This window comes from Carcharodon carcharias, chromosome 22, assembly GCF_017639515.1.
Source record: "Carcharodon carcharias isolate sCarCar2 chromosome 22, sCarCar2.pri, whole genome shotgun sequence".
NCBI lineage: Eukaryota > Metazoa > Chordata > Chondrichthyes > Lamniformes > Lamnidae > Carcharodon > Carcharodon carcharias.
The window spans coordinates 11762672-11779709 of NC_054488.1; the positions used below are offsets into that span (position 1 = coordinate 11762672).

Below are 17038 nucleotides of genomic sequence, written 5' to 3' on the forward strand. Positions count from 1 at the left end.
ATGTGTTTCATTCACAGAAACTCATAAGTTGTGAAGGTGGAACAGTCAACAGTTCCACTGTCAAGCTTTTTTATCATCCTGGAAGCTTTATGTTCACACTTAACAAAAGACAGTGCCAACATACTGTGTTGTATTTACTCATTAATTTCACAGTGTAAAATCAACTGGCAGCAAGATCCAAATGTGCATCATATAAAAGCACTATATTAACGGAGGATTGGAAAAAGCCCTTTATTGAAGGAACAAAGACATTTATATGTCATATAACAAGATATAGCCTCAAATTATATTTGCATGTGATTCAAATTGAGAAATCACAAATAAAGTGCAAACTTTATTCTGAATATTCACAGAACCCTTCACTGTTGAGTCATTTTTTTTACATTTCTAAAAAATGTCTATAAATTTTTTATACTAAATTGAGAGATCTAAATTGGAGTGACATTACTAAGTGGTCTTTCCTGCTATGTAGTATAGAATGTGCAAACTCTATTACTTAAATTTGCAGAAGTAGTGAGACTCCAGCCAGCACCCATTTGGAAGGTTTCTCCTTGGTCTTCAGATTGAATGTCCAGACGTAGGTTGGGCCTCGGAGGTGTGTTTTGTAAACCGGGCAGGGGTACATGCTGCGGGTATCCTGCTTGTCCACAGGGATAGCTTTGAGGAAAATGACTGGCATGGTCGGGGTCAGTTCCTTTAAACGAGCGTCAGCGATAATTCCACCCTGTGAAAAACAAAACAGACAGTTAAAATGATAAAAACAAAAAAACTGCGGATGCTGGAAATCCAAAACAAAAACAGAATTACCTGGAAAAACTCAGCAGGTCTGGCAGCATCGGCGGAGAAGAAAAGAGTTGACGTTTCGAGTCCTCATGACCCTTCGACAGAACTGCCGAAGATCTGTCGAAGGGTCATGAGGACTCGAAACGTCAACTCTTTTCTTCTCCGCCGATGCTGCCAGACCTGCTGAGTTTTTCCAGGTAATTCTGTTTTTGTTTCAGTTAAAATGATGTAGCTCAAACCTGCCACCTTGCAGGATTTTACAGCTGCATTTTCTGGCAAGTAGGTACAACAGAGTCTGTGCTTGTTCAGTAGTCTCAAGTCCCCTGAGAAACACACGCTGTAATTACCTCATTGGAACGCGCCTTGATCATTTTTACATTAAAACAGTGACCACACTTCAGAAGTTCTTAAGAGGCTGTAAAGAACTTTGGGACATCCTGAGATTGTGCATGGTACTATATAAATGCAAGTTCCTTTTCATGTGATAACTTCTGACAGAACAAGTGATTTGCCACTTCAACAGGCACAATTCAGACAGGGTAAACGTAGTAATTATAGTTTTGATAAACGTAGGACTGTAGCTTTAAGAACAACCCTGTGCTGTAAGATCACATGATCTGTGTAAACCAATGGGTTAGCAGCATGGGGAACCTATAGGAGAGAGTTCTTCTTTAGTTATAGAGTTTGATGCACACATGTAGTTCCTGCTGCTGTATTGTAAGTAAAAATTAATGTGTCCACCAAGAACCATTACCTGGAAAATCAATTCTGTAATAGTATAGTGCTAACTTCACTTCAGCATTTGTACCAGGCAGCGATTATTTATGAGAGCTAAGATAGCTCATGTTAGTAATCCACTAGCCAATTTTGTCCCATTCTAGGCAAGGGCAGTGATATCCCTCATAAAATACTCACTTTCGGCCCTAGCTGGATTATTGTGGCCAATTCTAGGCACCACACTTTAGGAAGGATGTTAAGGCCTTAGAGAAAGTTCTCGAACAGAAGTCGGGACGAAGCACTTCAGTTATGTGGAGAGACTAGATCAGCTGGGATTGTTCTGCTTAGAGCAGACGTGAAGGGGAGATTTGATAGAGGTGTCCAATAACATGAAGGGCTTTAACAGAATAATTAAGGAGTAAATGTTTCTCCTGGAATAAGGGTGGTTCAGCAGAAAGTTAAGATAATTTGAAAAAAGACCAGAGATGCCATGAGGAAAACAACATTAACAGAGCAACTTGTGATCTGGAATGCACTGAAAGGGTAGAGGGAGCAGATTCAATAATAATTTTCAGTTGGGAATTGGACAAGTTTTGCAGGGATATAGGGAAAGGACAGGAGACTAGGACTAATTGGACAGCTCTTTCAAAGAACCAGCACAGCATGATGGGCTGAATGGACCTCCTTCTGTGCTGTATCATTCAATCAATCTATGATCAGTGGTTGAAGTGGCACAACAGCAGTCAAGAAAATTCATTTCACTTGCCAGTACATTTATCTCTTAATCAACATCACAAAAACAGATGATCTGGTCATTGCTGTGTGTAGGTGTCAGTCATGTGTGAATTAGCTGCTGAGTTTCCTACATTACAACAGTGACTACACTTCAAGAAGTATTTCATTGGCTGTAAAGTGCTTCAGGACATTCAGTGGTCAAGAGAAGCGCTATAAAATGCAAATCTTTCTTTTCATGTACATGGTTTTGCCATTGCTGAGTTGTGAGAGCTTATTTGGGACAAAAATTGACCGTTTTGGCCACATATTTTAATTGTGCATGTTTCTAAGTGCTTGACAGAGGTTGAGAACTGGTATTGTGCACAGCAATATCTACGATTGAAATAAGCAAGATGGGCTATAGGGAGCACAGTACTTACGTGATCTCACAGTCTGATGATTAAACTCTGCTGAAAATGTTAGACAGTGAGTCCATCCTTTGTCCTTGGGAAAACATGAAGAGCAAGTTCTACCAAAGTGCATTTTACTTGGGCGCTCTATTCATTAGTCAATATTACACTGAGGGACATTGCATGTCCCTCCCTTCACTTCTCTGGGCAGAATCGTCCCAGATTTGCACTAAGTGCGGTAGTGGGCATGAGAAAAGATGTTTTACCCGTCGGCCGCAATGGTGGGTTTTTGCACTGTGTCGTCCCTTCCTGCCTCGCAAATTTTGCAGTCACAGGGAACACACCAGATCGCCGGAGGCCGGCCTCCGATTGGCCCGCTGTGCCGTTACCTTGCTGCTTCCTCATGCCGGGCGCCATATTTAAAATGCAGCCATGTGCTCCCTTCTCAACACTTGCAGCCCAGGGCTGGCCCAGTGAAGACATGACCCTGAAAACCAAGAAGAGTGCAGCCCCCGATTTAGTGACGGATTCCTGGGACACCTTCTGGGCACCGCCGAAGCCCATTGCAAAGTCCTTTACCCCTGGTGTCCATTCCTGCGGCGATGGTGAAGTCAGCGCTGAACACCCACGTGAGGATCCTGCACCACATTATCCCTCTCTCAATGCTGCCCTGAGTCCACAGTTCTGTGTTCAACGCGGCTGCCAAGCACTAATAATCTCCACTTTCTCCCAGGCAAATGTGACCCGTCACCCTCGGGTAACCTTGACCCTGACCCCAGCGCCGAGAGGACCTCAGATGAGGACACTGAGGGCAGCACCGTTGAAGACCCGTCACAGCACTCACCCACACCCTCCACCAGCGCAGTGACACATCTCAGCGGGACCTAGATCTACAGTAGCCTCAGTCACGATCTGGTGAGCACGCCACACAATCTGTTCCACAGCAGGCAGAGGACATCCTTGGTCGCTGGCATGCGGAGGACTGTTGGAAGCAAGGAAGCAGCTGAGTCCAAATCAGATGAGGGACCTCTGGACTCAGTCCTCAATCTATTGTTGGAGCTGCAGAGACAATCATGGGGATATCAGGAAGGGATGTCTGGTGCATTCCTCAGATTGCAAGGGACGATGGAGGAGTCTGTCCACCTTCAGTCCGAAGTGACAGCACAGGCACACTGACGCACTGAGGTCAACATTGGCGGGATGGCAGCTGCCATGGAGACCTTGGTCCAGGGCTTCAATCCTGCAATGCTGCGCTGGCTGAACTCCATCGCTGACGCCATAGTTGGCATCCAACAGTGTCAACGCGAGAGGGGTGTGGGACAGCTCGATCTCACTCCAGCTTCCCCTTCTCAAGGAGTCAGCCAGGGACCCTTGGGCACCCATAGGGAGGAGGACCAGCAGCCCGACACCCCGGGACCATCCACCCAGGTGACTCCAGGAATATCAGGCCGATCCAAACCCTCTCTGCCTGTGACCCCCTCAGCTCCAGCTCCACAGGCCGTGGAGGGTGCAGCTGGCCCACAGCAGGACACCCAAAGCTCGCAAGGCCCTCTAACTCTCTGCCCTCCAGAGGATGCCAGCCAAAGTCATGACAGACAGCGCGCAGCAGTCAGCAGGCTGCCTCCACCTCTGCTGTGGATGTCGGGGGAGCACCAAGACGTAACGGCTGGGTTAGGAAGGTTAAGAAGATGTAGTTGCACAGCCTGAGCACGGGTGTTAATCCTTTGTACATAATATTGGCTACTGTAACTAAACTCCTAAAAATGTCTCCTTGTCTATGGCTCCTTGTTGTGATGAGCAGTGTTTCTGTCACTCGGATGTGGAACCTTGGTTCTTGCACAAGATGAAGGCAGGTGTCTCAGTCCAGGGCCTCTTCCCTGTGCTTTGTGCAGCCTTCACACATTACTGATGCCTGCACCTCGATGGTGCTTGTCATTACTGCCAGAATGTCATGGGCAGACATCACAGAGTTCCATCATTCTCCCTGTGTGCTCTCAGCATTTTTCAGGTGAGGCTGGCCCCGATCTCTTCAGCATCCGTGTCCGGTGACGTTGTGCTCCTGAAGGGGACAGGTGCTGAAGGCTGTCAGAGGATCAGATACATTTAAACTTTCACCGCTGTGTCTCCGTGATATGACCCTGATCACAGAGTGCAAGCGAGCTGCACTCAGCCATGCAGGAGTCAGACATTCACTGAGGCTGCGTGAAGATCTATGGAGTGTCCTCACTGCATGTTGTCATCATCCTCCCAGAATCCTGCTATTAGGGCCTCCGCTGCTTTTCCATGACATGACCCTGAACACTGAGGGTATGTGTGCTGCCATCAGCCACGCAGGAATCAATTGTTCACAGACACAAGGTGAGGATGTCAGGACTGTCTTCACTGCATCTCGTCATCATCCTCCATGAATCTTGGGGCTGTGAGGGCGTCCCGAGTGCCTGCCTCATCTGGTCAGTGCGATAGCCTCATCGCCGGCATCCTCACCTTCAAGGACCTCATTCCCTTCAACGTCCTCCTCATTGGAGGAGATGTGTAGCTCTTCCACCTCCTGCTCAGCCAGTTCCTCCCCCTGTTGCAGTGCCTGGTTGTGGAGTGCGCAACGAGCTACAGTGATGCTCAACACAGTGCTTCACTGGACTATCGAGACACCGGAACCTCATTTTCAAGATGCCTATTGTTTGCTCCACCAAAGTCCAGGTTGCAGCATGAGCCTCATTATAGCGTCACTCTGCTGCAGTCTGAGGCCACTGCATGGGAGTCATCAGCTAAGGCCTATGTGGGTAGCCCCCAAACCTGAGGAGCCAACACTGCAGCCTCTGTGGACCCTGGAAGAAGTCAGGGATCTGACCTGCTATGGATGTAGAAGTCATGGATGTTCTCTGGGAATCGTGCGCAGACCTATAGGATGCGTTTGTGGCGGTTGCACTCCAGCAGAACATTCGGTGAGTGGAAGCCCTTGCAGTTGACCTAGTTGACTGCTTGTTGCCATGGAGACCTAAACGCCATGTGAGTGCAGTCACATGGCACGCTGCACCTGTAGGAAACCTGAGATCTGCAGAAATCCCAGCGCTCTTGCTCCCTGACTTTCCTGATCCTGGTCAAAATGCACAAATTTCTGTGCCTTCACGAAGATGGCATCCGTGACTCTCTGGATACACTTGTACCCGGAGGTTTGCGAGATCCCGCATAGTCACCTGTGGAGTCCTGGAAGCAACTACTGGCTTAAAAATTGAGCACCACGGTCACTTTCACAGCCACTGGCAGTGGGTGCCCTCCATGTCAGTACATATATCACATACAAACAGTAATAGGCAAGAACTTAGGAAACATTTAAGAGAAGAGTTTGTTTTATATCTCCCTAATTAACTTTTAGATAATTGTTAATTTGATCTTAATGGTTGAGCTGATTAGCTAACACTGGAATACTGTGCCCTCTTTGAAGGAGCCTGAGATCAGAGCTAAATTAAGGACAGCACTGTACTGTGATCTATATCCACTGGAAACTGATTTCTCAACATCACCTCATGGAGGAGAAGCATCCTTATATCCAAGAGACAGAAGAGACTTCAGTGCATCAGTTTGAAATGGACTGCACCCAGGCCTCAGAATGAATGGCCACCATAAGGGGACTGCGTTCGGGCAGTCTCAGTCCAGGTCCTGCTGGGTGTGGCCCACAGCATAAATTTAATCCATATTGGCAATTGCTGATCAAAGCATGAGCTATCAGTTTATTGTTAGCCTCAAAAAAATCCCTTTCCTGTTCCCAAAACTTAAGTTACTGGTGTCTATGCCGCATTCCTCAACAGAAAAGGACAGGGATGGGAAGTTCTCCCTGCTGTCCAATAATATTGTCACAGATGAGATGAGATGCACATCGGTTTTACTTAGGCTTCTAGAGAACCTAGGACTGTTGACATACTGCTAGTGCTTTCTCTTGCCAACCACTGCTGAGTTGAATCTACAAACATACCATCATAACAGCTGTTGAAATGAACCTGCTCCTGGACTCAAACATTTTCCGTTCCTTCCTCCTTTGACAGTTACCCTTTCAATCTAGTCTGAAAGAATTGAACACTATAATACTTTTGTCCCTGTGTGTGTCCAAGTGTCAGGATTAGTGTGCATAGGTATCTATAATTACAACAGTGTGCATGAATTCTTTGTAACCAGAGCTGATGTTTAGCCATTATCCTGTCTACACGGAATAAGTTGGGTGGAAGGGCTTCACTACAAACATTACCATAAAATGTGGACCATCAATTAAAGGCTAGATATTCTGAGTCATTTGGTCTGACACTGTTGCAGGTGTGAGGTGTTCAGAGAGGACACAGTATAACTGGTGTAGGAATTGAGAAAGCATCATAGCAGTGCAGACAAAAATGCTTCTCCACAGTTGGTGTTGAGATACATTGTTGGGGAAGAGAAGGAAGAATGGCCCTCTCTATCTAACCCTGCTAGTCCTAGTCTGGGAATAGTGTCAAGGTGCCCAAAAGTTAAGTTTTCCAATCCACAGCACTAGCAGCCTTCACCTGGATAAACACATGCTCAGAAGCACATTACATACACAACTTCGGAACTAAGTTGGTTCATACAGGGTCTTTTCTTCAGAAGCAAGTCATACACACATAGAGAGGCCATTTTACTCATCAGCTCAACCATTAAGATCAAATTCATGATTATCTAAAAGCCAACTGGGGAAATATAAACAAACTTCTCTTAAATGTTTTCTAAGTTCTAGCCTATTTCTGTGTGATATATATACTCAATCATGTTTGATGGCAAAATGGTTAACTCAGTCTGTTAAAGTTGAAATAATTCAACAGGTAAACAAAAGTCCAGTCAAAGCTCCCATACAGCTTCGTCCAGCTTACTGAGATCAATAGTACCTCATTATGCCTACAGAAATCATTTAAGACTTATGATTAGATTATGTCGAACTATATTAAAGGACCATTTGGAGGAGCTTAATAGAATCAACATTTGCTAAAGAAAGCGCCAACAACTGTAAGGTTTTAACCTGAAATGACTTAACCTATGGTAAGTTTTTTTTAATAATTCCCCAAAAGGTTTCCTGCCAGTTTTGACCATTGACTTTCTGTCAGGATATAGTTCCCAGGGTGCTCATTGTTCTCTGACCATTCCCAGTGGCTATGATTCATGAGACCTTCAATGATGAGTACTAGCAGATTATTTATTCATGGGGAGGACACCACAGCCAAGCTTAATTCTTTCCTCACCTGATATCTGCACACACCTACTGTTAGGATCTCCATAGAGACCAATAACATATAGGGAGGAATTTACCCCCACACCACCCCCCCATCAGAGAGGAAGTGCAAGAGAGGGCACGTCGCCATTTTATATGGCTGGGCAAATTAAGGTCCCGACCCCACCCCTCGCCAACCTAAAGATCTTGCCCAAAAAAAAATCAAACTTCTAGTTGATAGCTGAAAGGATAACAAGATTTCATATTTTAAGAGTTTTACTGTAACAAAAGAATTAAAGCGCCATGACTAAGCACTATCATTGCAGGTCACTTACACTTTAAAATACAAAAGATAACATTGTCCTTTTTCTCATTGCATAACTATAAATACACTTTATAGATACACTCTACATGGTCCTTTTTGTAGACATTCAATTCTCTGGGAATCTGCCCAAGTGATTCTTAGCTCCTGGGAATTTATTTTTGTTCTTTATGTTTCTCAGCCTGGGGACGTTTAATCTCTGAAGGGAGATTCTTCCTCTGGCACAAGTTAGGCAAATCTTCCAGCCTCATTTTAACTCATCATGAATTTGGTAGGAATGCTGATTTGCCATATTTGAGACCCCAACTTTTTTTTATCTTGGAAGTAAATGGACAGTTTAAAGCACAAATGTTTATAACCCAACAATCTCAACTCTTTTCTGGAGACTCACAAACTATCCGCAGTTTGCACACAGACTGTTGTCTCCAAGTGTAAACACCTTGCACCTTCTCTCTGGTAAAACAACCTGGGCTCACCTTAACCTTTAACACTCAAGCCACCCAGACTTGCTATCAGGCAGATTTCAGAACAGGTCACAGGACCATCTTCATTTTGTCTTAAACTAAATTCACAGCCACAAAACATAACAATCTTATAAACCTCACAATTATAACACTATTGTAGTGGCTTCCGAATAATGGTGAGGTTTGTAACTCTGATACATTTCCCCTTCCACAACACAGGAGTGCCCACGCTAACAGTAGCACCCCTCCTCAGTGGAGATCAGCAAGGAATCAAACCTGAGACTTTAATGGTCTATGTGGCTTGCATGGGATACATTTAATTCAGAATGTCTTGTGATGTCAAATTAGTACAGATATCTCACAATAATCCATTTACACCTGCAAAACTAATGGTTTTCCATGAACCCTAAATGAAAGAAATGGGATTATACTCAAATGTGCCTTGCATATAAAATAGAAATGAATAAAATTGGTGTATTAGATATTCTATGCTTGAATAACCAGGTGGGATGCAAAATTTAATATGGACAATAGTAAAATGATGCACATGAGAAACAAAGAGCTGCATTAATACTTCATGAGTGATGTTGGAATAGCGACCTGAAACAGATACAGATTTGATGTTTTCAGATTGTTTCACTGCAGAGAAACAATCCACAAAGCAAATAATACATCTGGCCAGAATATTCCTTGAGTACTACATACAGTTCTGGTCAGTGAGACATATGGGAGACCTTCAAGTCATGTAGGCGGTTCAGAGAAGAAGCACAAAGCTGACTCCTAATATAAGCATACCAACCTATGAAGAAAGATTCTAGAAACTTAAGCTTTTAGCTTTGAAAGTAAGTGACCCTAAAGGCATTAAGGGCTGGAGTTTATGGGGCGCCATGGTTCCCCATCATTGACGAAAACTTTGGGTGGATCTCTCCCACGATCCCGACAGCCACCCCGCGATCATTTAATGCTGGGAGCAGCTTTAATTGCTTTAAGGCAGGACTTCCGCCTCTCTCCAGAGGAAGCCCCATATTAGAGAGCTGCTGGCCAATCTGATTAGCCAGCAGCTTTGTGGTCCCAGCAGCGCCACCAGGAGCCACTGCTGGAACTAAAAGCAACCCCTAGTGCTGAGGAGTCTGATGACAGATAAGTCTGGGGTTGCTGGTCATGGTGAGATAATGAGGGGCATGAGTGGGGATTGGTTGTTGGGTAGGTGCGGGGGGGTGGGGGGGTGTGGTGGTGGGGGTGGTGCCTGGATGGGGAAAGTGGAGGGCCAGGTTCATGAGACCAGGACTAAGGAGGCGATGTCTTTGGGTGGAGGGTTGCCTCTGAAGGGCCGCCAAGGGAGGTTATAGGATATAGGATATAGGATATCCTCCCCGCTCCTTGCCCAACACCAGCCCGCACAGCTAAAGCTGCCAAGCCTCCCGCATAGCCTTAACCTTCCCCCAGTCGTGGGTCAAATACCATCCGGAGTAGGATGAGGCCTTTAAGAGGCCATTAGGTGGCTGCTTAGGGCTTCAAAATGCCCATGGATAGGCAAGCCATACGCCCCACTCTCTCCCCCATAAAATTTCAGATGCCTTGGGGCAGGCAGGCAGGCAGTGAGAAGGCCACCTACTAGATTTTATGTGGCCCCATCCCACCTTCAAACCCCCCGGCGGGTGAGTATAAAATCTAACCCAGAATATCATAAAGAATGTGGAAAAAGTAAGTCTGACACAAATTAAACCATGACCGGAGGATGACATTAAACACAAGGTAGATAAAGGAGAACCTGTAGATACGGTGAGTCGGATTTCCAAAAGGCATTTGATAAGGTGCCACATCAGAGGTTACTACACAAAATAAGAGCTCCTGGTGTAGGGAGTAACATATTAGCATAGATAAAGGATTGGTTAGCAAACAGGAAGCAGAGAAGAGGAATAAATGGGTCTTTTTTGAACAGGCAAGCTGTAACCAGTGGAGTGCCACAGGGATCAGTGCTGGGGCCCTAGTTAGTCACAACCTATATCTACGGCTTGGATGAAAGGACCAAATGTATGGCAGCTAAATTTACTAATGACACCAAGATAGGTAGGAACGTAAGTTATTAAGAGAGGTAAAGAGTTTAAAAAAGGATATGGACAGGATTAGTGAACAGGCGAAAAAATGACACATGGAGTACGATGTGGGAAAATGTGAACGTGTCCACTTTGGTAGGAAGAATAGAAAATCAGTGAACTATTTAAATACAGAGGTGATTGCAGAACTTGGTGATACAGAGGGATCTGGGTGTCCTGGGTACATGAATCATAAAGTGTTGGTATGCAGATACAGCAAGTGATTAGGAATACTGATGTTTATTCCAAGGGGAATGGAATATAAAAGTAGGCAAGTTTTACCACAGCTGTACAGGGCCTTGGTGATACTGTGTACAGTTCTGGTCTCCTTATTTGAAAAAAGGATTTAATGCATTAGAGGCAGCTCAGACAAGGTTCACTCGACTCATTCCTGAGTGAAAGGAGTATCTTATGAGGAAAGGTCGAACAGGTTGGGCCTGTGCCATTGGAGTTTAGAAGAATGAGAGGTGATTTTTTTTTTGTTCGTTCATGGGATGTGGGCATCTATGGCTAGGCCAGCATTTATTGCCCATCCCTAATTGCCCTCGTTTAGGCAGCATTTACAAGTCAACCAAATTGCTATGGGTCTGGAGTCACATGTAGGCCAGACCAAGTAAGGATGGCAGATTTCCTTCCCTAAAGGGCTTTAGTAAACCAGATGGGTTTTTATAACCACTGACAATGGTTTCATGGTCATCATCAGACTTTTAACTCTAGATTTTTTTTTCCCTTATTGAATTCAAATTTCACCATCTGCCATGATGGGATTCAAACCCAGGCCCCCCAGAGCGTTACCCTGGGTCACTAATCTAGTGATTATTCCATTACACCACCGCCTCTCTTCCTTTCTTATTGAAACCTTTAAGATCCTGATGGTGCTTGATAGGGTGGATACCCAGATGAGGGCACCAGCTCCTCCACCCCTCTCCCAGTGACCACTTCATCGGGTGAGGCTGCGACAACTGGGGAGGTGCCAGCTGTGGAACTGGCATCTCCCTCCCAGGCGGGGCCAGCACAGGCTCCACAGGCCAGAGGACGACCGCCAAGGTCATCGAGGCCAACAGGACAGCAGAGTCAGCAGGCTGGCTCAGATACCACTCCCAGTGATGGGACGGTACCAAGATGTAGCACCCGGAAACGTAAGCATAAGGCACCTTAGGCACACCATGGGTTTCTGACTGGTGCTTTTGTGTAGGCCCGAGATTAAGTCCTTATAATTTTTTTCTGGTTGCTTAACGTTTTGTTTTGGATTTGTGAGAACATCTGATGTTTAAAATAAAAACCAGATGTGTTACCATGACTGAGAGTGGCTCCTTTATCCTGCATTTGTATGTTTAAGGTAAATGTCATAAGTGTTTGTTTGGACATTCAAGTTTATATCCAAAGGCCCTTAGTTGCAGCTGATGATCTGGCAGATTTAGCACTGAGATGCCGAGTATGGATGAGCCAGGCAAGGCTGGTCCTCCTGATCCATTTGTGCTGTTCTAGCTGAAGGTTCATTGGATTAAAGCCTCCCAGATGTCCCTGTCTCCTTGGTGTTGTCCTGGGTCAGGGTCTAGCCCCTCAGCATACCCCTGTGCTTCCTCACTCTCAGAATCAGTACTGGACTCATCGTGTGCAGCCGCAGCCACTGTGTCAACGTCTTCATTGTCCACTGCGTCCCTTCTTTCCATGGCGAGATTCCGGAGAGCACAGCATGCAACCACTATCACCAAGACATGATCTGAGGGGTACTGGAATCAGAAGCGCATCTTGAAAAGACTGATGGTTCTCTCCACCACAGCCCTTGTGGAGCCCTGGGTCCTATTGTACCGCTGCTCAGCTTCTGTTCTTGGATGGCGGAGAGGTGTCATGAGCCACCTTCTGAGGGGATAGCCCTTGTCACCCAGCAGCCATCCATCCAGCCGGGCTGGAGCACTGAAGAGCCTCAGCACCTGGGAGTGTCTGAGGATGTAGGTGTCGTGGGAGCTGCCTGGGTACCTTGCACAGACTTGTAGAATCTGCATCATGTGATCACACACTATCTGTACGTTCATGGAGTGGAAGCCCTTCCTGTTGACGAAGGCACCGGGCTCACCTGCTGGCACCTTGATGTACAGTCTATAGCACCCTGGACACGGGGGAAGCTAACAAAGGCCGCGAAGCCTCTGGCTCGCTGTGTCTGGCTTGCCTGGTCCCAGCGGAACTGAATGAAAATCAATGCATGCCTGAACAGAGCATCTGTAACCTGCTTGACACATGTGGACAGCTGATTGGGAGACACCGCAAAGACCACCCCACCAAGCCCTGGAAGGAGCCAGAGGCATAGAAGATGAGGGTAGCTGTGACCTTCAGTCTATTTCAGGAATGGACTGCTCATTGTGTGTACAAAACAACTCCTGAATCAGTCCTGTATGTGCCTTTTACCATTTTGAACCCATGTCACTCGTCATAGGAACACAGGACTTAGGACCAGGAATAGGCCATTTGGCCCTTCGAGCCTGCTCTGCCATTCGATAAGATCATGGCTGATCCGACTGCGGTCTCAACCCGTCTGTCCCCAATACTCCTGACTCCCTTGACTATCAAAAATCTTATCTAACTCAGCCTTGAATAAATTGAATGATCCAGCCTCCCTGCATTCTGGGGAAGAGAGTTCCACAGACTAACGACTCTCTGAGAGAAAAAATTCTCTTCATCTCCGTCTTAAAAGGGAAACTCCTTATTCTTAAACTATGTTCCCTCGTTCTAGTCTTCCCACATGCAATGAAACATCCTCCGGGTATCCACCCTATCAAGCACCATCAGGATCTTAAAGGTTTCAATAAGAAAGGAAGAGAGGCGGCCATTGGGGGTGTTGGGAGCAGGAGTACTATCTTTGTGTGACTGATCAGCAGTAGCTGTGGCCGCTGGCACTGTGAGGGTTTGCAGATCTGAGTGTAACCCCAGGAGAAGCTGATTGTTCTCTGGAAGCCCCTCCCCATGAGAGGAAGCCTGACGCTCTGACATGAGGCTCATTGCATCACTGATGCTCCGTGTGGACTCCTCCACCACGGACACCAAGTGAAGCACAGCCTCTTGTATCTCCCCCAGATGTTCCCTCACACCCGGCCGCATTTCCTGAAACTGCTGTATCGTGGACAACTCCAGAGGTGCATCATCAGGCACCGAGCTCTTCTGGTTCTTGCGCCAAGCGAGAGTCCGACAGGTACCATGGCTGCCCTAAGACCACTTCTGAAGCCGGACATTGTGAAGAAATGCAGGAAGTAGTTCATTCGTCACCAGTCAGATCACTATGTGAAGATTGCGCATAACTGGAGTAAATCCAGAGGGATTGACACCAAGTGCGCAGGAGGTTTAAGGGTCAGATTCTGATGCCTAACATCGGTTATGGCAGCAACAAGACCAAACACATGCTGCCCTCGGGATTCAAGTAGTTCCTGGTCCACAATGTCAAGGAGCTGGAAGTCCTAGTGATGAGCAACAAGACTTACTGTGCTGAGATCTCTCACAATGTCTCCTCCAAAAACCACAAGACAATTGTGGAGAGGGCAGCCCAGCTTGCAATCAAGATCACTAATCCCAACGCCACATTACACAGTGAAGAGAATGAATAAAGTGTCCTGGCATAGCTATATCTCCTTAATAAAGGTTTAAAGTACAGAAAAAAAAAATCAGGCACCAAACTGAGCATGTGCCTGGTCCCCTGCAGTCCTCCGGTTGCTGGCGCCACTGACACTCTCTGTCTCTATCAGCTCCTCCAGCGATTGTGAAGTGCCCTCTCCACTGTGCCCCGGGACACTCTCCGATCTTCCAGTGCCCATCGAGGTGCTAGTATCTGCACTGGTGCCTGCCTTGCAGAAATGGTGTGATGCAGGTGACACTTGAGGGCCCTCAGGTGTGAGAGGGGGCATCTGCAATTGCTCCTGGTCGCCAGGCTCTGATGATGCTGAAATGAACAACTAGGATAGCGGATTAGTTAGTGTGCACACGGTGACACACTTCATCCCTTTCCCCCAAGTTCATTATGTGCTCAACCTTCCAGAACCAATGGACACGAACGCTGGTGAGGTGGCAAATAGAGAGTGGGATAGCCTTACATTACAGGCAGATATAGACGGGCTGGTCAGATGGGCTAATGATTGCCAAATGGAATGTTATGTGGATGAGTGTGAGGTGATGTATTTGGGCAGGACAAACAAGGCACGGGAGTACACGATGAATAGTAGGACCGTGGGAAGTAAGGAGGATCAGAGGTTGCTGGGTGTGCATGCCGACAGGTCCCTTAAGGTAGCGGGACAGGTACATAAGGTGTTTCAAGAAAGTCAATGCCATACTTGCCTTTATTAGCCGAGGCATAGAATATGTTCCAACTGCAGAAAATGCTGCTTAGGCCACAGCTACAGCACTGTGTGCAGTTCTGAAATGTGCTTTACGGGAGGGATGTGATTGTAGTGGAGAAAGTGCAGAGGACGTTTACCAGGCCTGGAGAGTTTCAGTTATGAGGAGAGATTGTATAGACTGGGGTTATTTCCCCTGGAGCAGAGGAGATTGAGGGGTGACATGATTGAGATGTATAAACTTATGAGGGGCATAGATAGGGTCGAAAGAAAGGAACTTTTCCCCTTGGCAGAGGGATCAGTAACCAGGTGGCATCGATTTAAGGTAAGGGGCATGAGGTTGACAGGGGATGTGATGAGCAACATTTGCACACAGAGTGTGTTGAGAATGTGGAACACACTGCTTGAAAGGGTGGTAGATGCAGAAACCCACCGAGCATGTAATAAGTATTTGGATGTGCAGTTGCGATGCCATGGCATACAAGGCCTTGGGCACTGTGCTGGGAAATGGGATTAGGAGAGTTAGGAAGGTGTTTGACATGTGCATGCTCGAAGGGCAGAAGAACCTTTCTCTATGATCCCCACCTCTGACTTTATCACTCAGTGACGGAGCAGTGTTGCAACAAAAACAAATTAAACAATCATCAGTGCTATGGATGTTGGAAGGAAATTGCGGATCTCACTGTTGGCCTCAAATACCTGGCCACCCCAGCCTCACCAACACCAATTGACCTGGGTGCATGGTGCTTCTCAAGCTCAAGGGCCTCCTGTTCCAAGCGGCTTAACATGAGGAGTTGGGCCTAGCCGCCTCCAGTCCTTGCACGCTCCGACGCATTATGAGCATTCTTCTACTGAGAAAGAGAGAACACCATTCATTATGGAAAATTGCACATGGACTCTGCACACGCACGCTGCACCCCAACCACAGTGGGCCATATCAGGCCTACAGTACCTCCTCTCCCCGCTACTGCTGATCAGTCACACAAAGATAGTACTCCTGCTCCCAACACCCCCAATGGCCACCTTGGACACATTCTGCTTCCATCACTTTAGGAAACACATGGTCTTTGCTCCCATAACAAGGAGGCACAACTAGGTGCAGCATTGAGGGCAGCAGATGGTTCTTGGCCACGACACCTTGAGGCTCCCCTTCCACAATCTCATCACCCTGAACAGGACATGTGTTGGAATTCTGAGTATGTACCTAGCTGCATCTACTGCAGGTTGCCCCCAGACTAGTCATGTGCGACTAACAGCAACACATGGTGAGGGGGAGAACTCATCTCCTCATGAACCACTCAGGCTGATCTAAGCATGGGCACTATCTGCTTGTCCACCCAGCGTACGAGAAATGGCCAATATGATTCAATGGAGTCACGACAGTAAGACTTGGAGGGGGAGCCCTCAAAGGCTAAGGCTACCTGCTGGGTTAAATGCCCAATGCCAACATGTTACACACCCTTCCAGAGTGCAACAAATCGTTAAAGCGCTTACAGCACTGGATCCAGGTGTGCCGCACCACATCGCGGGAGCTCAGCACCTCCGCCACCTCCTCCCAGGCACGTTTGGTCATGTTTTGGGGCGGGGGGAGGGGGGGTGGGGGGGGCTCCTGCTCCCATCCTGGGGGACCAACACCTCCCACTGTGCTGCCACCTCCTCGAGGAGGGCAGCAAGGCAGTCATCAGAAAAGCGAGGGGCGCATTGGGCCCCCCTCTGGCCTACCCTGCAGCCTGGCCTGCTCCGCTGCCCTTCCCTCCAGGCTGCCCTGCTGAGCAGACCCCCTGCAGTTGGATCTCGAGCTGGCCATTGTGAGCAGCCCGGCGGTCTGTGCACACCCACCGCCGCCCACACACTCCCGCTATCCACGGGAGTCGGCAAATACGCTGGGTGGGCCTTAATTGGCCTGCCTGCTCAAAATGGTGGCGCGGACCCGATTGAGGGCGCCGACTGGGTCCACGCGCCCACTCCAGCTCCGCCCGCCCAACAGGCAGAAAATTCTGCCCGCTG

At 47.3% G+C, this 17038-nt stretch overlaps 1 protein-coding gene and 1 pseudogene across 4 annotated transcripts in view; one reads left to right on the forward strand and one right to left on the reverse strand.

The window, feature by feature from the left end:
* Positions 1–215: 215 nt before the first annotated feature.
* LOC121293614 (dynein heavy chain 9, axonemal-like) overlaps positions 216–17038 on the reverse strand; it is a 530687-nt gene continuing 513864 nt past the window's right edge. For all 4 annotated transcript variants that reach the window (XM_041216734.1, XM_041216733.1, XM_041216736.1 and 1 more), the window contains one exon: positions 216–724. In XM_041216734.1, the coding sequence (XP_041072668.1) occupies positions 497–724 (228 nt within the window). In that variant the 3' untranslated portion in view covers positions 216–496. The remainder of the gene's footprint in view (positions 725–17038) is intronic.
* On the forward strand, positions 13905–14312 carry LOC121293615 (annotated as a pseudogene).